At 39.2% G+C, this 17,211-nt stretch overlaps 1 protein-coding gene across 1 annotated transcript; it reads right to left on the reverse strand.

Moving 5' to 3' along the window:
* Positions 1–83: 83 nt before the first annotated feature.
* Positions 84–15,479, reverse strand: arih2 (ariadne homolog 2 (Drosophila)). The gene is made up of 15 exons (XM_015012815.2): positions 15,319–15,479; positions 11,771–12,302; positions 10,151–10,218; positions 9,580–9,652; positions 8,593–8,734; positions 6,335–6,456; positions 5,088–5,197; positions 4,846–4,963; positions 4,645–4,695; positions 4,509–4,530; positions 4,253–4,404; positions 3,533–3,676; positions 2,933–3,001; positions 2,481–2,606; positions 84–1,571 (listed from the first exon to the last, which is right to left on the reverse strand). The coding sequence occupies exons 2-15, from the start codon at positions 12,041–12,043 to the stop codon at positions 1,500–1,502; spliced, it is 1,542 nt and encodes a 513-aa protein (XP_014868301.1). The 5' UTR covers positions 12,044–12,302; positions 15,319–15,479; the 3' UTR covers positions 84–1,499.
* Positions 15,480–17,211: the final 1,732 nt, after the last annotated feature.

Genomic DNA, 17,211 nt, shown 5'->3' on the forward strand with positions numbered 1-17,211 from the left:
ATTGTTTTTCTGAAACGTGTGTAATTTGTGTGCTGCATGCTTGTTCAGTGTTTGCATGTGCAATGAACACACAAGAGACGTAGTCCGGTTTTAAAAACTCTCAGTAACTCTATTTCTGTATTAATGTACAACCGTTGAAAATTACAGCAAATTTTTTTTGTGTATTTTTTTCTTTTTTTTTTTTACCCTTTTTTTTTAAATGATCTAACTATCAACAGCCATTTTTTCAGAGAGGTGAGCAAGATGAGCCAAAGGAAAACAGAAAACGGCAAAATAAAAACGTTGGGATGACAAAATAAGAAGAGAGAGCATGAGACAGAGCGGCGGGAGGGAGGGGGGAGAACGGGGGGCAGGGGGGGAAACAAATTAACAGCAAATGTTTTCTTAGTGGAGTGTTTGCACATGGGAGCGTTGGCGTGCGCGCGCCATCTGAATGTTGGCGGGAGGTGCTGTAGCGCTTGTGAATGACGAATGCGAATGAGATTACACTTAAATGTTGGACGTTAAGGAAGGAGGTCAAATCTCGGTTTTTACCTCACGTGTTGCGGTCAGGTCATGGTGCAACACCTAATGAAGGTAAACATCGGCGGCGACAACTCAAAGAAACTGCCGTCCAAATCCCTACATCTTATTCAATTCTTCTGGACCTTAATATTACTAAGTAGGGTGCTGAGAACAGTTTGTAAAGAACAAAAAAAAAGAAAAAGAAAAACAAAAGTAGGAAGCATCTTTCTTTTACAACTCAACAGTTGTATGAGTTGATGTAAACCAGGAAAATACATCTTCAGGAATTATTTTAATCATTTCCATGACTTATTTTGCAGCACATGAGACAATATCCGTTCTTAAAATGTCCAAATCAAATTACTATCACAGGTGCAAGACTTAACAGGTGCCTGTATATCAATCAGGTTTATATTAAAAAAACCACAAAATACAGATCCACTGGTTGCACTGCTGCCTTAAAGAAAACAATGAGATCATTCTGCCGCCTATTCCTCCTCTACTCAATAGCCCAAGCTTCTACTCCAGTTGCTCTTCTCAAACAATAATCCCACCATCACAGGAAAAGCTACTCAGGAAGATTCCTAATCTCCAGCAGGCAACACGCTGCTTGCAGTTGCTTACGTCAAAGCAATGTTACTCTGTTTTCAGACACTAAACCTCAAACGGTGACCCACGAGATCAGACCGGACGTGTTGGAACGAGTGCGACCACAGCAGACGTTGTGTCAAATATATCGAAGGAGATGGGGAATGAAATGAGAAAGAAGGGAGTGAAACTAGTGTGACATTCTGTGACCCTGCAGCGTCATGGCGGTGAGAGGAGGGAAAGGCGGAGCAAAGGAAGCGAATGAGTCAGTGTGGGGAGGCAGAGTGAGGGAGGCAGTGAAAGTGTGACCGCAACAACGGCTGATCGGGGAAGGAAGCAAAGGTAGGAGGGCGAGGAACAAAGAAAAGGAGGGAGGATGCTGGTGCTTTGCAGTCGCGAATGGAGCTTCAGGTTTTATGGAAATCCTTCAGCAGCGTGCGTCGCCTCTGCTCAGCAATGTGCATCTGATTCTCCAGATCCTGAAAAATAAAGAAAAACGTGCTGAGCAACACCGGCACACACCGTCCACGGCGGAGTTTTGGGTCATGGCCCAAAACTCCGCCGGGTCAAAATTATTTGGAGTTTAATAAGTCTACAAGGAGAAGAACAAACAGAAGCACACAATAAAAAGTTGTGTTAATCAACTTATCAGACACAACGTCTGTAGACTCAGACCAGATGGTAAGAGCTTATCCACAGCTATGCATGTGTCATCAGCATGCTATAATGACCAGAGTGTCCTGCAATTTTTTATGTACCCTTAACTTTTCACATGTTTTACACATGAGAACTGCAAAAATGGTACATGGCCTGCATTTGTATGAAATGCCACCTTCTTAAGGTGTATTGTGAAAGCGAATATTTGCACTTGAATTTATTTAGAGGCATCAGAGAGAAGGGGTCTGAATGTACGGGGTTCCTACAAAATCTCTTCTAACAAAACTCCACACCGTTCCAGACTCAAAGTTCTGCATTTCTCTGACATCTCTACATTTTTCTTCCAATGTTCTGGAAGTCTTTATGAAGTCGAGTTTGTTTTTTTTATCTGCATGTTACAGAAATAACAACACAATGGTGGAGCTGGATTCTGTGTCTGTGTCCAAATCCAGAATACATTTCTCAATAAGAGTGGATTTATCAGTGAGTTTTGTCAGTAACTCCAACGTTTGACAAGCACTTCATCACCGACATGAGAAATCTAAGGTAAAATATTAAACTGCTATTTCTTAGATAAGAAAATATGGAAGAAATATGGTAAATTCAAACATTTTCAGATTAAGAAGGTTAGGCCATGATGGGTGAATTGATGGATTTTATGAATGGAGGGAGGTTATGGTGCAACATGCACACAGATTTCTAACATGCGCTCCCCTCCGGTGAGAACTCACCCCTCTGTCGCTGGCGCTGAGCTCCACCTCTCCTCCCACCACTCCTCTCTCGTAGCTGTCGGCCCGCTCCACCTTCCATGACAGGTTTTCTATCTCTGCTTCCAGCTGCGCCTGCTGGTATTCAAACTGCGGAGGACAGAAACAGATCTCTGCTTAAAAGAAGGGCTCCATCTCTAACTGACACAAAGTTCACGTAAGATAAGATTGAGCCAAAATGGTAACAGGGTCGAATCGCAGCTGATATAAAGTAAAGTCAAAAAAGGGAAAATGCAATTTTTATCATTTCTAGATCTTCATTTGTTCTGTACGAATTCCCATTTTGGCTTCATCACAAACATGGTGGAATCCGGTGTGTTTTTGTGCACGTAAAGGTCAGCTCACATAATTTAAAAACCAAAACATTTGAACGATGAAAATCTGTAAAACTGACTGTGTAGAGGTTTGTTTCTCACCAGTTTCTTGCGCGGCCCAGACTCCATGTAATAGGCGTAAGGGTAGGTGTACTGCAGCGTGTAGCGACACTGGAAACAAAGGGAAACTCATCCTAGTCATTTCAACAAAAGCTAAAAATGAGATAATACAATTCAATTTACTGACATAAGCTTTGATGGTGTGTATACTTTGTCCTAAATAAAGCCTCCAGTCGGAACAGAATAGCAAACGAAGGAACAAAGTGTAGCAACCTGAGAAACACTCTCTTCTCTGCTGATCGCTATGTGGGAGTTCATATACAAAGCAGCAGAACAAAACAACCGAGTTCAATTCAAACAAAGGAGTCAGTTTATAAGTGCTTAATAAATGTTAGACGAAGGAAGGAAAAAAGTAAAGCAGGGAAGAAAAGAAGGACACAAAGCAGAAAGAAAGGAAAGATAGAAAGAATGAAGAGGAGGAAAGGAAAGAAAACAAATACAAATGTTTTTCCATCGATTATTTTTAATTTATCCAGACGAAGAAAACACTAAAATTAAAGTCCAGACTAAAAGTCTTTGTAGCAACCTTGCATGCCTGCTGTTTTTCCAACCATCCAATCAGATCGTGTGTTTCATCCGTACCTTAGCCAGTAGCTTTGCAGCATTATGCAGGTACTGCCAGTCGATCCAAGTTCCCAGATTGTTCATTACTCTCTCCTGGATTTTCTCCTGGATCCTCTGGTACGTCTGAGCCTCTAACTGCAGGGACTTGTTGTGGTTCTCCCACTTGTTACACGAAAAACAGCCAGCATAAATAAACGGGAATATAAAACATGGCATCTCACTTATGAAATATATCTGTAGTTAAGATTAAAAAAAAAAAAAACTAAACAGTAGATCAGGCCCTCAAAGCTTTTCCAGTGTGCTTTTCCTTCCACCTTATTTTATTGAGGAGAACTTTCTCTTAGAGTCAAAATGTTACTATAAAAAGCTAAAAGTGCTCCAGGACTGTAAGTTGCTGAAGCATCAGAGGCTTTGGAGAGGCAGAACCAGAACTGGGTGTGAACAAAGCAGCATCAGCAAAACGTAACATTAAACATGATTCTCTTTAATCTGGATACTCCTGAATCCTGAATCCAATAAGGCTGCACCGCTTTCTGCACCTCTCTCCATACAAATGACAAAATAAATCATAAACCTACTTGAGGAGCTAAAAAAAAAATAAAAAATCTAAATCATACATTAAAAAAAATAAAGTAGAAAGATTTAAATCTGGAATTCTTTTAAGCCCTTGTATTTATAGCTGAGCTCGACATTCAGAGCAATAAAAGATTAAATAGAAAAAAAAGAAAAACATCTTACCCTCTCAAAATAGAAGAGGTATTTCTTGAGTGCCTCCCTGGCCTGAGCTTGCTGGCTCTGGTTGACTATATCAGGGTTTTCTTTGTATCGGCTGCACTCATAGTATTCACTGCCATGAGTCTTCCAGTCTCCAAGACACATCCAGCAGAAATCTTTGAGCAGAAAAATAACCCTTAATGGACTCCAGATGCATCCAAAAATGATTGGGGGTATGAGTGATGGATGAAGACGTGAAAGTCTGAGAAGCAAAACTTACCGTGTTTGCACTTGGAGCATTGCTGAAAGACATAAAAATAGGGGAAGAAATTAACCAAAAATCAGCTACTTCTATTAGTCAGACTCAACAGAGGTTAAAGCGTTTGGCTGGAGTCAGAAGTATTTTCCGTACTCACCATGTGATTGCACCCTCCGTTCTTTTCGATGCAGATATTGCACTTCGGACACTGGAAGGAAAAAAAAAAAAAAGAACGGCTCTTTATCACAGAGAAACACCTAAGCCCTCAGTTATTATTCTAAACTCCGAGAGCACAGTAAGCATCTGCTGCACGTCAAAGTACGCAGCGGTCGCAAAGCTTTGTGTGTGGCGACCGTACATCTTTAGTGTGTGCGCTGATGTAGTTGGCCGTCTCCGAGTCGTCTGCGCATTTAGTCAGCCATTTCCGAATCGTTGCGCAGTCTGTCGGCGCGTGGTACATCTGGCGGCATTTGAAACTGGAAGAAAGTCGCATTTTAGCCGAAAATGTGTCGACAAGCAATTTAGATTCCAGGATTTACATTTTTTTTAAATAAAAGATTCACAAATTTCAATCGACATATATGCGTGTCTGCGTCGTACCAGAAGACTTCACTGCAGCGGCTGCACTGCACTCTGCGCGGCCTGGGCTCCTGCACCTTGATGACGATGGGACAGTCTGCTCCTGGACACAACTGCAACTGGAAGTGACTCTGAAAGAAAAAAACATGAGTCAAGAGAAACTCTTTAAAATATTTTAATATAACCGATTTCACGGTTTATCCAGGTCTAAGAAGGGAACATTTCATTTCTAGCAGGATGTTTTTAATATTTAGGCTACCTTTACACATCAGGTCAGATTTTTATTTTTAATCTTTTTTGCTAAAACCAGATTTACTTTTTTTTTTTTTGCGTGGTTGTTCTTACGACTAATTAAAGTGCAGTGAAGCTTATGTGTGAATGGTTTATGAGCCCAAAGTGACTCACATGCACAGAAGAAGAACGTTGATATCGCAGCAACACTTTTTTTTAAATAAATGGAATAAATAGTATATGGAGACATTTATGGACAGAGTTTAACGTTTTATGAGAATTGGGAGTTGACAGTATAGTCACAAAATCATAAGAAGGAAAACGTACAAAAAACCAGAACTAATAACAATGGTCTTTGGTAGAACATCGACTGCAACTTCTGTAAAGAAGTTTGTCTGGATGTGCAGTCAGAGGGAAGAGTGGTGGAATTGCGATCTTTCACTTTAGTTGCACAAACTTCTTTCATAAGTTCATAATCGTAATTTTCAGCCAGTGTTTACGTCTGGCTTTACCACGTCTGGATTTACCACGTCTGGCTTTACCACGTCTGGCTTTTTCTGGAGCAGAATTTTGCCGCATGTCTCATATGAATAACGTAGGAAGATAAAATGCGACATGACCATTCAGACTGCAGATACTTTGAAAACAAACAGATGTGTATCTGAATTAGTACCACATATGGAAGTGGCACAGATCGCTTTTTTTTTTTTTTTTTTTAATGAATAGGTTGGAATTGGGCCATTCAGGCTGCGGCAAAAAAAGCCAAATATGGGTCATATTTGCCTCCTAAGTGAACATAACCTTAGATGTTCATCTGATTGTTGGAAGCAATGCAGTCAATAGTTGTTGTAGGCATTAAAATAGAAAGTGATTTCGGAGTGAGTGAACATTTTACCCTACTCGATTCAACACAAACGTCTCTCGCGAGATGCCGTCATTTGTGTGAATGTTGAAGCCCGCTGAATTTCGACATTCACACAAATGTTGCTAAACTGATGCATTTGGCTGATGCTTCGTCAGACGGTCGACGAACACACCTCAACATAGTCTCTGAAGAGGTAGCGTTTGTATTTGTCCTTTAGCTCCTCTCCTGGCAGCAACGGGAGGACAAAGTCTTCTGGCATCCGCAGGGAACAGTCCTGAGCCATACATGAGATTCCTGAAAGCACAAACGTGTTTGGTGAAATGTCGAGGCTCTCGGTGAGAAAACATGGAGCAGCGCTTTCCACAGACCCTCAGTCTTTTTGAAGCTATTAGGGAAAGAAAAAAATAATAATAATAAGACACAGGACAGGCAATTTTTTTTCCGGTTAACAGGAAAACTGAAGGTTCAAACAATAACATATTGATACCGCCAGTCTGGCTGTTTTTTCCTCAGGTAACTCAGATATTTATCAGGTCAGAATGAGCATACGTGGCTAAACTAGCATCCACAAGGGACAATCTTTACAAATCCTTTCCTACAGAAAGAAGTTAGGGTATTTTTAAACTAAAAATAAACAGGCAATGAATCAAGAACCAACGCAGTGTATTTTATTAGCATTTTCAAATGACTGGTCAACACAAAGTGATCTATAATTGTGAAGTAGTAGAGAAATTCAAACTGAGCTAAATAGCATTGTGTGATACGCATTTCTAATCAGCTCATTTTACTTCATTACTCTTGGTAAAATAGAGCGTCAGTTGTCTTCAGAAAAAAACCAAAAAAAAACAATGTAAACTTTTCTATAGCTATAAATGCAGATTTAGAAAAACACTTAGTGTTTCACATCAACTTCAAAAGGTTCAGACTGGGAGCTGAGATTCACCTTCAAACCGAGGAGCAATCCCAAACCTGCAGCCTGAGCTACAATGGAATGGTGCAGATCAAAGCATATCATGGGGTTAGAATGGCCTAGTCAAAGTACAGACCAAATTCAATTAAATTCAAAAATACTGTTACCAAAGGGAAATTAAATGTTGTTGTAACTCATTAATTCAAAATTTTCAGAGTTATTATAGATAGTGATGGCTGTTGGCAGTAAAGATTTCTTGTAGCGGTCTGTATTACAGCGAATCTGAAGAGGCCTCTGACTGAAGACGCTGCGTTTTCCCAAGACAATATCGTGAAGGGATGGTGACTAGAGATGTATTCCAAAATGTAAAAAAAGTTGATGCTCACAAATGGTCTCAATCCAACCAGACTGAGCTTGAGATCAATTTGAAAAAAATAAAAAAACAATTGACAGAAGTGTTTGTTGAAGGTAAAAAGCTGCTGTATGTCGAGGAAAAGGTGGTCCTATAAACTATTATAGAAATAATTAAAAATGCAGAATATAGTTGTCAGATATTTATGTGCAAAACAAAAATCTAAAAAATATGAAAAGGTTGCAAGGCGCTTACTGCCTATGTAAAACAGACAGAGTCAGCTCCAAGATAAAAAACAATAGGCCAGCAAAGCGAATTGCTACTGTAGAGAGCACTGATTGGACACAATGCCGTGTAAAAGCAACACCAAGTAAAACTGATTAATAATCTGGAAAATCCCTGCTGTTGTGTTTGGTTTGAAAACAAACTGGTTTCTGTTACTGTTAACACTGGACTGGGGTTGGAGGTCATTTTAAATCTGTCCTTGTTGCAGCCAACACAGAGTCATCTGACCTTTACAGGCTGAATTTATCAGAGGTCATTAAAAAGAAGCACAGGGACATTTTTCATACAAACAGGATCATAAACAGAACTAGTGGAGTCACAACTCCAGGAAAGTGACTCTGATAAACTGTATGACTTTTTGTTTCTCCCCATTATTCACACAAACACAAAGCAACTTTAAACCAATCCATACACACGCCTACACACTAATTTGCTTTGTTGCTGACACAAGCACTCTCTCACACACTTGCTGATTTTCATGAGCCTGCTGCGACCGCATGCTTTACTTGTAAACCTCAATCCAGATGGGCCTTGTCAAATCTCCTCTAAAGGCTCAAAATCTTTAAGATATTCTGACTCCATATTTATGAAGAAACCTGTAGAGAAATATCTAGGACCTGCAAAGCCTTCAGCCAGCAAATAAATAAATAAATAAATAAATAAAAACTGCTGCTGGATAGATATTAAAACTAAAACTGTGCGTGCTCTGAATAACCTAACCTCTGACCCGGGAACACAACCAGAATGACTGGGCTACTGCAACACCAGATGGGAAAACTGCAGAGAGAGAGAGAGAGAGAGAGAGAGAGAGAGAGAGAGAGAGAGAGAGACACACACACACACACACACACAAACACACACACGCTCAGAGAACAGCACTCACCCACTCCCATGCCGTCTTTGACTAGCACAGTGCAGTGCTGCTCCCAGCATGCTTTGCAGAAGGAGTGCTGACAGGGCAGAGCCAGCAGGGTGTCTCTCCGTACAACCTGTAGACACACACCGCACTGGAGGGACTGGGCGGCCTGAAACACACACGGGAAGATAAGTAAGCACAGCAGTCGCAGTAGCGCTCGCCTAATACATTTTATTTTTTTTAGTAATTATTTCATGAATGGCAAATTAATCCGCTCCGCTTAGCCTTCCTGTTACCTGTTGAAAGCATTGCTCTCTCTCGTCCTCTCACAGCTACAATGGACCTCTGACATTTATGGACATATCAACGAAAATAGATTCTTCTTTTATATCAATTATTGGATCATTAAACACCTAGAGATTCTGAAAACCTCTAGAGTCTTCTTGTTGCGGCTTTATAACCTGGCATCTCTGAGCTACTTTACTATTACTATTACTTCTACAACCAAGCCAGGGTCAATCTAGCTGAAGTTGACAAATATGAGTAACGGCCAATTGTTCAACCGTTACAATAAATTGTACATTTGACTATACAAGAAAGGGAGTGTAATGATGACCCAAAAATGGGCATTTATTACATCATTTATAGAAAAAAAAACCTTATTCATTTTTGTCTTGATAAATTTCAATTAATTTAAAAAAAATGTCATTTTTACCATTTTCTCCACTGTTTGCTTCACAACAGCATCAAAAAATATCAGTACATTTGAAAACATGACTGAATGAAGATACTTTGTGTGATATGACACTGTGGCATCCTGAACAAAGCCATTTAAAATGGGAATTTTTTTCAATAGTATTTGTGTTTGTGGCATTATAAATGCTGTGCCATGCAATCACAGCCATACAGTTAAACCTAATTTGTATCATTATCACAATAGTACCAAAAATATTGCAATAAAATGCCACCAACCCCACTGTCAATCACTGGACAAGAGAAACAAGTTGTACTCACTGTGGCTAATCTGCATGTGCTGCTGGTCTGGACCAGAGCATCTGTCAAAAGCTGAGAAGAGCTGGACTTACATCTGTCAGAAAGATGGGCAGAAAAAAAAAGGTTGAAAGGGAAATTTAACAAAGGAAAAACATCAATAAAACAGAACAGAGCTCTCTGTTCACAGGTTAGAACAAATGCTTGAAAAGCAGTGTGACCACTATAAAGTCAACCTCTCCGTGTAATATTGTGAAATATCATTTTTGTGATAGTTTTAAATGTCAAAATTATTGTGAAGGAATTTATCAGCATTATATATTAATAAAGATACAATCTTAGAAAGTCCTTAACAGCTGCACTTTGGCACTAACTGCAGTATAACCAATAAAATCAATGTAACAAAGTCAGAAGAGCCACTATGTAAATTAAAATGATACTCTAGAGAAATCAGAGGAACATAAGATGGAAAAAAAACTAACAAAAAGGTTTGAGAGAACCTGGTGACTGAGGAAGATGAGCCAGTTAACAACCAGTTATTATCAAAAAATAAATAAATAAATCTATGAATTGTGACACAGAAGAAGAGACAAACCTGTCCAGTATTTGTGAAACCTGCCAGTGAAAATGCACCAGGATCAGTTTTGCTACTGATGGTGAAACCTGCAAGGGAAAAAAAACAAAAACAATACATGGTTTAAAGTTATTTTTAATTTAAAGTCATGTGATTTTGATTCATAAAAAAAGGATTGTGAGGATTTTCTTGCAGAAGTAGTCTATGTAAAACGACAAAAATAAAAGCTAGGTACTAGGTATATTGATATATTGGATTAGAAAAAATATTCTACATCTTGTTTGATGAGAGCAGAAGTTTAGAATAAAATAACTTGCCTTTCATTGCAATAAAGGATCAGTCCTAACCTTCATATGACTTCTACTAAACTCAAAGCAAAAATGCATCATTGAATATACCGTTTGCTGATGTTTTTGTGAACTAAGTAAAGAGTTCAGTGTTAATGCATTTAATATTCCAACGCATAATGTAAACAAAACATTATTTTCACTTTCTCGCCTGCTGATCAGTGATTTGAGTCAATCAACAGTCTTGAGAACTACCTGATTTTGATCAATGCTGATTAATTGATGCAAAACTACTTAGAGCAGCACAGTTTACAGAATTGCAAAGGTCGCTGCAATACCAGTGCGTGCAACTCTGCAATCACAGAAGACTGCTTGGATGCAACATTTAGAGGACAACTATATATCAAGGGGCCATGCAGTCACACATTGCATTGCCACAATTAAATTTGAACCCACTGGAAGGAATTTAACTCTCTCCGACGTGTACAGTTCGTAGTGATTTAGTGACTGAGATGCTATCGCTAAGGGAGAGAAGCTGCAACATTATGAGAACAGAAGAGAAAGAAGAGTTAGAAAAACTGGGGTTTAATCTCAGTAGGTCTCATTACTGCAGTGTATAAACAATAATATTACAGTCGCATGTCCAAGTAAACCATTTATTCTTAATATTAATATAAAACAATGGTAATTCAAAACACACTTTTCTCAACGTATTCTGCATCATATGTAGAAAATATTCTAACACTGCTGCAGAAACAAACTAAACACAAACTGCCAACTCCATCATCAAACCTGAACATGCAGCCGTTACTCTGTGACTGAGTGAAGATTTGGTTAGTTTGATTTTAGAGTCAGTGAGGCGCCGTAAAATGAATTCAAAGGAAGAGCAGAGATTAAACTATTTTCAAGGACATTGTTGAGAGAGAGCAACACTTTAAATAGTAAACAGGAAGGCTGAGTGGACTGGGGTGCAGCAAGGTTGTTGTTTTGTCCTTTTTGAGCTTTCAACATGGCTCTGATATGGAACATTCTGGATTTGGAAACGTCGCCAGCCATTAGGAAGTTTCTGATTTAAGATCGACGGGTTGTTTCTTTTTTTTTTTCTTTTTTCTTTAAGGAAGTAGCTAGAAAACCTGTTGTTTTAGAAACCTAGCAACCCGCTAACAAGATTGTTTCAAATGTTAATTTAAAATGTCTGCTCTCTCACACTGTCACCTCAACTACGACAATCAATAACCGCTCACAGAGGAAATGCTGGAAAACATTTTATGTTGTAGAACTACTTTATGTTCTCTCTCTGGTGTAGAAAGCAAGGTTTTCCCAACGATTTAGTCCGGTTTCGGGGTAAACGTACCTTCAGAGCAGTAGCCACTGTGTTCACTTCCTCCGTCAGCACTCGCTGGCTCTCCTTGTACGTCAGACAGGTAAACAGGTACTCCTCTGGGTCGGAGGAATCCGCCCCCTGCTGCTCAACGTCACTTGCCACCCCATCGTAATAGTCGGCGATATCGCCTGGATCCTCTTCCTCTCCTCCGTCGTCGTCGTCGTCCTCATGGTCTTCCTCAGAGTTCACCCCAAAGTCTTCCTCATTGCTGTCCGACGCCTGGCTGTTCATGTCCACAGACATTCAGTCAATTGTGCCAATCACCCGGACAGGTAGACGAGCCGCCTACCTGTCGGATTTCAGAGGGCCAGCTCTAGCCGAAATGGCTTGACTGAAGCTCCGCCCCCTCCTCTTTTCCACTTCGAGTCAGCGTGTAAAGAGAGAGAGAAACCCTCCCCTCCTGTCTGACTGAGGCGTAACGGCGCGCGCTCAGCAGCAGCGGAAGAAGCAGAAGAAGTCACACTCTCCGTCACTCATTTGGAAAACGGGTTCCAGGCGCAATCTGGAGAAAGAGGAACAAAACCGTTAGAGACAAAGGAAGAGTAAGAACAGTAACAAAAATAATGGGAAAGTGACCCGTCAATGAGGTCCATGAAGTTTAATTCCATATTCAAACATCCTGTTACTAGTTTGGAGGTTATATAAGACACAGATGGTGTACAAACACATTTCAGGAGCACTGTGATATTCTTTCAAGTTAAAAATTGCTGAACTGCTGAAAACTGACGTCAACGAGCTTCTGTACTGCCAAAAATGCAACATCTTTATAAAAATGTACTGATTTTTTTTTTTTTTTTTTTTTGAAATTGCAAACCGATTTTATATACATGAAAAAAGTACATTTGTAAAAAAAATATATAGTTTAAATAATATTCCATGTGGTCGGACAGTGCTTTCGGTCAGACTCGGATGTTTTAGATCAAACTGTTGTACAAGTCTTTGACAAGGACACTCAAAATCCTTCAGTTGTTTCTGAGCTGTTCGCATCTGGATTTGCTGCTGGTATCCTTCAGAACATTTTAATGCTTTGGTAGAAAGCTGAATTCATGGATCCGTCAAGTACAGCAAGTTATTGTGGTCCCGAAGCTCCGAAGCAGCCCCAGAGGGTAACGTTACAATCACATTCAACCCTGAAATCTTCTTTTCAGAAATGCTTCATTGCTTTTATAACAGATGCACACCTTAAAGAAACCTTCCACCTTTAGAGAGTCCATAAAACAGCTTTGTAACTCTTTCCAGACTGAGAGGAGTTCTTGGTGTGAGTTTTCTTGAAATTTCAGCCTACCTTTTGCAGTCATGTTCTAATAAAGTGATCTATGGTTCTTCTTGCAGTTTGTAATTAGCCCAAATATTTTAATTGCTATTTAAATTAAACAAAGAAGTGGTCGATCACAGCTTCATCATGATATAAAAAGAGGCCAATTAAAGACACATTACCAGTTGCAGCAAACGCTTGATGGCGGCTGTAACCAACAGTGGTGACACAAGTGCTTGGCTTTAGAAGTTACTCTTCTATACAGGATTTAGAGTTTCAGATTGCTTTCTCCACTGATAAATTTAATTGAATTTCATTTTTACTCAGGTATAGCCTGAGTAAATTTCCATCACTGAAATTTAATTTAGATCTGAAATATTTAACTATGACAAAAACACAGAAACGGATCAGGCAGCAAATACTTTTTCACAGCAATGCGCATAAATTTATTATCGGTTTCCTTAGCTAGCCAAAAATATGACCACATGATTTAAAGTCGAAACCTAAGTCCATTGAGGAGGAAACTAAAAAAAAAAAGGCACCAAACAACAAGTGACTAAAGTATTTAAAAAACTAAGCAACACTTGTGAGTGTTAGACACAGTCCATAATTGTTTTTGGCCGTTTCACAAATATGAACACTATCCTCTGTAGACCAAAGACATGCTGCGGTGGATAAAATAAGTAAAGAACTGCATAGAAACAAACAAGTCATACCAGATTGCGCTAAAATCCAAAGTGTCCTTAAATCAACCTCTTTCTCCTCTAAACAGCTGATCTCTCAGTTATTATATGCATAAAACCAGCTAGAATAGGTCTCAGTTACAACTAGCGCTTTATAAATTTGAATTATTAGTTTTTATGGATTCCAGATGACTAGATGGTCTTAATTCAAAGAACATTAGTTGCTTCCAACAAGAGAAGTTTGACCCTATTGATGCACTCTAACTAGGTTTTCAACAGCCTGGACTAGATCATACTAAACTAAAAGAGATCCTTAAAGAGTCTACTCAGTTGTGTATTTTTTCAGCACAAACTTTACACCAACAATAACTTGCAGCGGAATAATAAAATATAGATTTCATGAAAAATGTATTTCTTTTAAAGCACACAAAAGTCAAAAACTGAAAATGTTGCTCTATGTGTATTTTGGTGGGTGACATCACAAGAGGGACAAGAATAAATTATTTGGAAAACAACAAATGCTAAGCAATATTTTTATTATTTTTGACATGACTTCTCTGACTCTCTTCAAGAAAAGCTTCATGCATTTTATTATCAAAGTTTCCATCTCAAGTAAGGTAAATTTGTAACAGAAATACAAGTAACACCCCTTAATTTACTAAGCAAAACAGAAAAAACAAGAAATGCAAATGGACATACTTAAAAATAAGCAGCTGTTTTGTAACATCACCAGAGGTGTAGAAAAGTATGACTACCACCTTTAATACTGAATTCTTTATAAGCATACCCAATAAAAACTATGGGAATTATAAGGCACCACAAGGCCCAGGTGGCCTGGTTAAATTCGATACACGATTATTTATCACAGTTTAAAAAAAATCTTAAAGAGGTCAACTGGTAACGGACTTCAGATGTGACTTTGCAAATATTAATCTGGAAAGAAAACACGGGGGAAGCCAGCCAGCGGGTCCCGGTGCCAGCCTAGCTTTAGACCAGCGTTCACATTCCGTCCGATCCAAGTTAAAAATAGTCAGCAAAGTGGGTGACACACATCCCGCTAGGCTAATGTAACACAGCGACCGTACAGGTTAGATAACAGGTTTAACTGAACTCTGCTGGTGTGTTCGGAACGGGAACTGAAAGTGTGAAAACTGGTTAATAAAGTGATGACACTGGCATTTTAGTCCGACCAGAGAGCCAGATGAACGGCTGAAGTTAAATCCCCAGAGTGGCTGCCTCTGTCGTTAGCAGGGTTAGCTTCCAGGCTAGCGTGCTGTAGTTGTGTTCAGCAGTTTAAGTAGCGATATGCGTAAACCCCCAAAATACGACGAGTTACACCAATGAGCGCTACGAGGGGGAGCTTGCAAAAGTTTTATACGACAAGTTATGCTTACTCAGTTAAGAATAAAAAAAAAGCACATCAAGAAGTAGCTACCCTTCCTTATCATTCCCCTCCGCCTCTCACCTACTCTACTCCGGGGACTGAGATGTAAACAAGGCCCGGTGCAGCTCCGGAGTAAACACGTCCATTTAAACAACTGCTGCGTTCATTTCCAGAGCAAAAACCAGGCGGCAGTTACCTGTCAGAGAAGAGCTGGCTTGACCTGCTGTAACAGCGCACAACGGCATCTGTGTGGGGGGAACCTAAACAGCGATTTTCACTCTTTTGCTTTGCGGAAGGTGGAGAGCTGCTTATCGGCGACGTAACGTCCGCTTTTCTCTGCGCTGTAGGAACTCCTCTGTGGTCGCATTAAAGCGCCTTATCAGCACTAAAATGCTCGATTAAATGAACGAGTTTTTTTTTTGTTATTATTAATATCGTCCCAAAATAATCCAATAATAAATTCCAGTCAAAACATTAATTCCTCAATGTTTTGAGAAAATAAGAAAATAAAATATACTGATTTAACTTTTTTTTTTAATCAGTAGTATTTAGTAAAGTAACTATCTGAATTGTAATAAAAACGACATAACATTATCAAATAGATAAACAACAACAACAAAAAGTCACATAGAATTTGCGTAAGAAAAGTGAAAAGTGTTATTCCCTGCTTGGAGAAGAAAAATCATTACGTATTAGAACTATTTTGATATTACCTGTAAATGTTGCTTACGTCGTGTGTGAGGCTATCAGGTTCTCGCTCCTGACCTTAAAATTTGATTGGTTGACCTGCACAGCAACCCAAGTTAAGGCCAATTAGCAGTTAGCTCCTCCCACTGTGCGCTTTGGGGTCTGTAATAAAACAGTAAATGATTTGTTAAAAAAAAAAAAAAAAATCAGTAATAAACATATTCAAAAATAATTAGTTATAAACGTACATTTAAATCTACCTTAGTAAAAAGTAAGCCCTTTGTTTACTTCCTGTTACTTAGAATTATTTATTGGCAATTTCACGCACTGGACTGAAAATGGAGTGTGCAGATGCAAAGAGAAGCCATATCAATTTAACACAGTAATAATAGCCACTCTAGTTCGTACAAGCGCTCTTTCTCCAGCTTTAAGTGCATGCTCTGCTGCTCTGGGTTTCACATCCCACACTTATGTCAGCAACAGAAACAAGTGTAACATCATAAAACTTCAGAGTACATGAAATGCTCTTGAGTGAACATGGAAGGTGTCCTCAGTGTCCAATGTCCTGATGTCATACCATAAAGAACATTCATGGCCACTAAAGGCCCATAAATCAGTCATCTGACAGACCCAGAACATGCCCACTGCGTTTTTCACAAGTTCCATAGTTTAAAGTGAAACTGTGAAACATTAATGTATCTCTTCTGTTAGATGAGGTAATGCACTTGTGGCGATAAAGGTATCGGAGCAAGGCCTCCATTTTTTATGCATTATCCTCTAATGTGCTTCTGTATTGCAAATGAGAACGAGGGGGTTGAGGAGCTGGAGTAAATGCAGAGATAATAGGTCCAGAACTGCTGAGGAGGTAGGTTTAATGTGCTTAATGCTGCAACTGTTTATATTTTACATTCAACAAGAGTGGTATGTTTCCTTTGTATTCGGTTTTCAAAGCAGCCGGGGTTTTAAAGGAAAGTTCAATAAAAGAAAAGTGTGCAGTGGCTTTTGTGTCTGGAGCTTTTGCTTACATTAACCAGAATTCATTTTTATTGTTCAAGCAGTAGAAAACAAATCGTCTGGTCCTGAATGTTTCAAGATACCGACTGTGTTTACGGTTGTTATTCTACTGTTCTATTCTCAAGCCTGGTAGGGCGTCTAACTTATTTTCTTTCAATGTTCCCCTGTATTTTTGCTTCATCTATCCTCAAGGAAGGCAGTCATCATCTCTGACCGCCTTCCGTGTCCCAGTGGTTGTAAGACGATGACGCCCCCATCATGTTTTACTGTAATTATGTGTCATATCTAGTGTTAGTTTTGCACGTAGGCCAAAAAAATCTTCAATTCTGAATGCAGCTAGTTTGTGCTGCATTCTATTTAGATGTATTAGATCAAATGTGTCTGCAAA

The sequence above is a fragment of the Poecilia mexicana genome, unplaced genomic scaffold (assembly GCF_051168715.1).
Source record: "Poecilia mexicana isolate PSO_F unplaced genomic scaffold, ASM5116871v1 scaffold_7, whole genome shotgun sequence".
Classification (NCBI taxonomy): Eukaryota; Metazoa; Chordata; class Actinopteri; order Cyprinodontiformes; family Poeciliidae; genus Poecilia; species Poecilia mexicana.

What these genes read in the sequence shown, in the direction of transcription:
- arih2 (XM_015012815.2), bottom strand. Translation starts at nt 12,043, where the DNA reads ATGTCTGTGGACATGAACAGCCAGGCGTCGGACAGCAATGAGGAAGAC. An exon ending in CTGCAAAGCTACTGGCTAAG is followed by an intron (nt 3,002 to 3,532) that starts GTACGGATGAAA and finishes CTTTGTTTCCAG; the next exon opens with TGTCGCTACACGCTGCAGTA. An exon ending in TCAGCGCCAGCGACAGAGGG is followed by an intron (nt 1,572 to 2,480) that starts GTGAGTTCTCAC and finishes TTTATTTTTCAG; the next exon opens with GATCTGGAGAATCAGATGCA.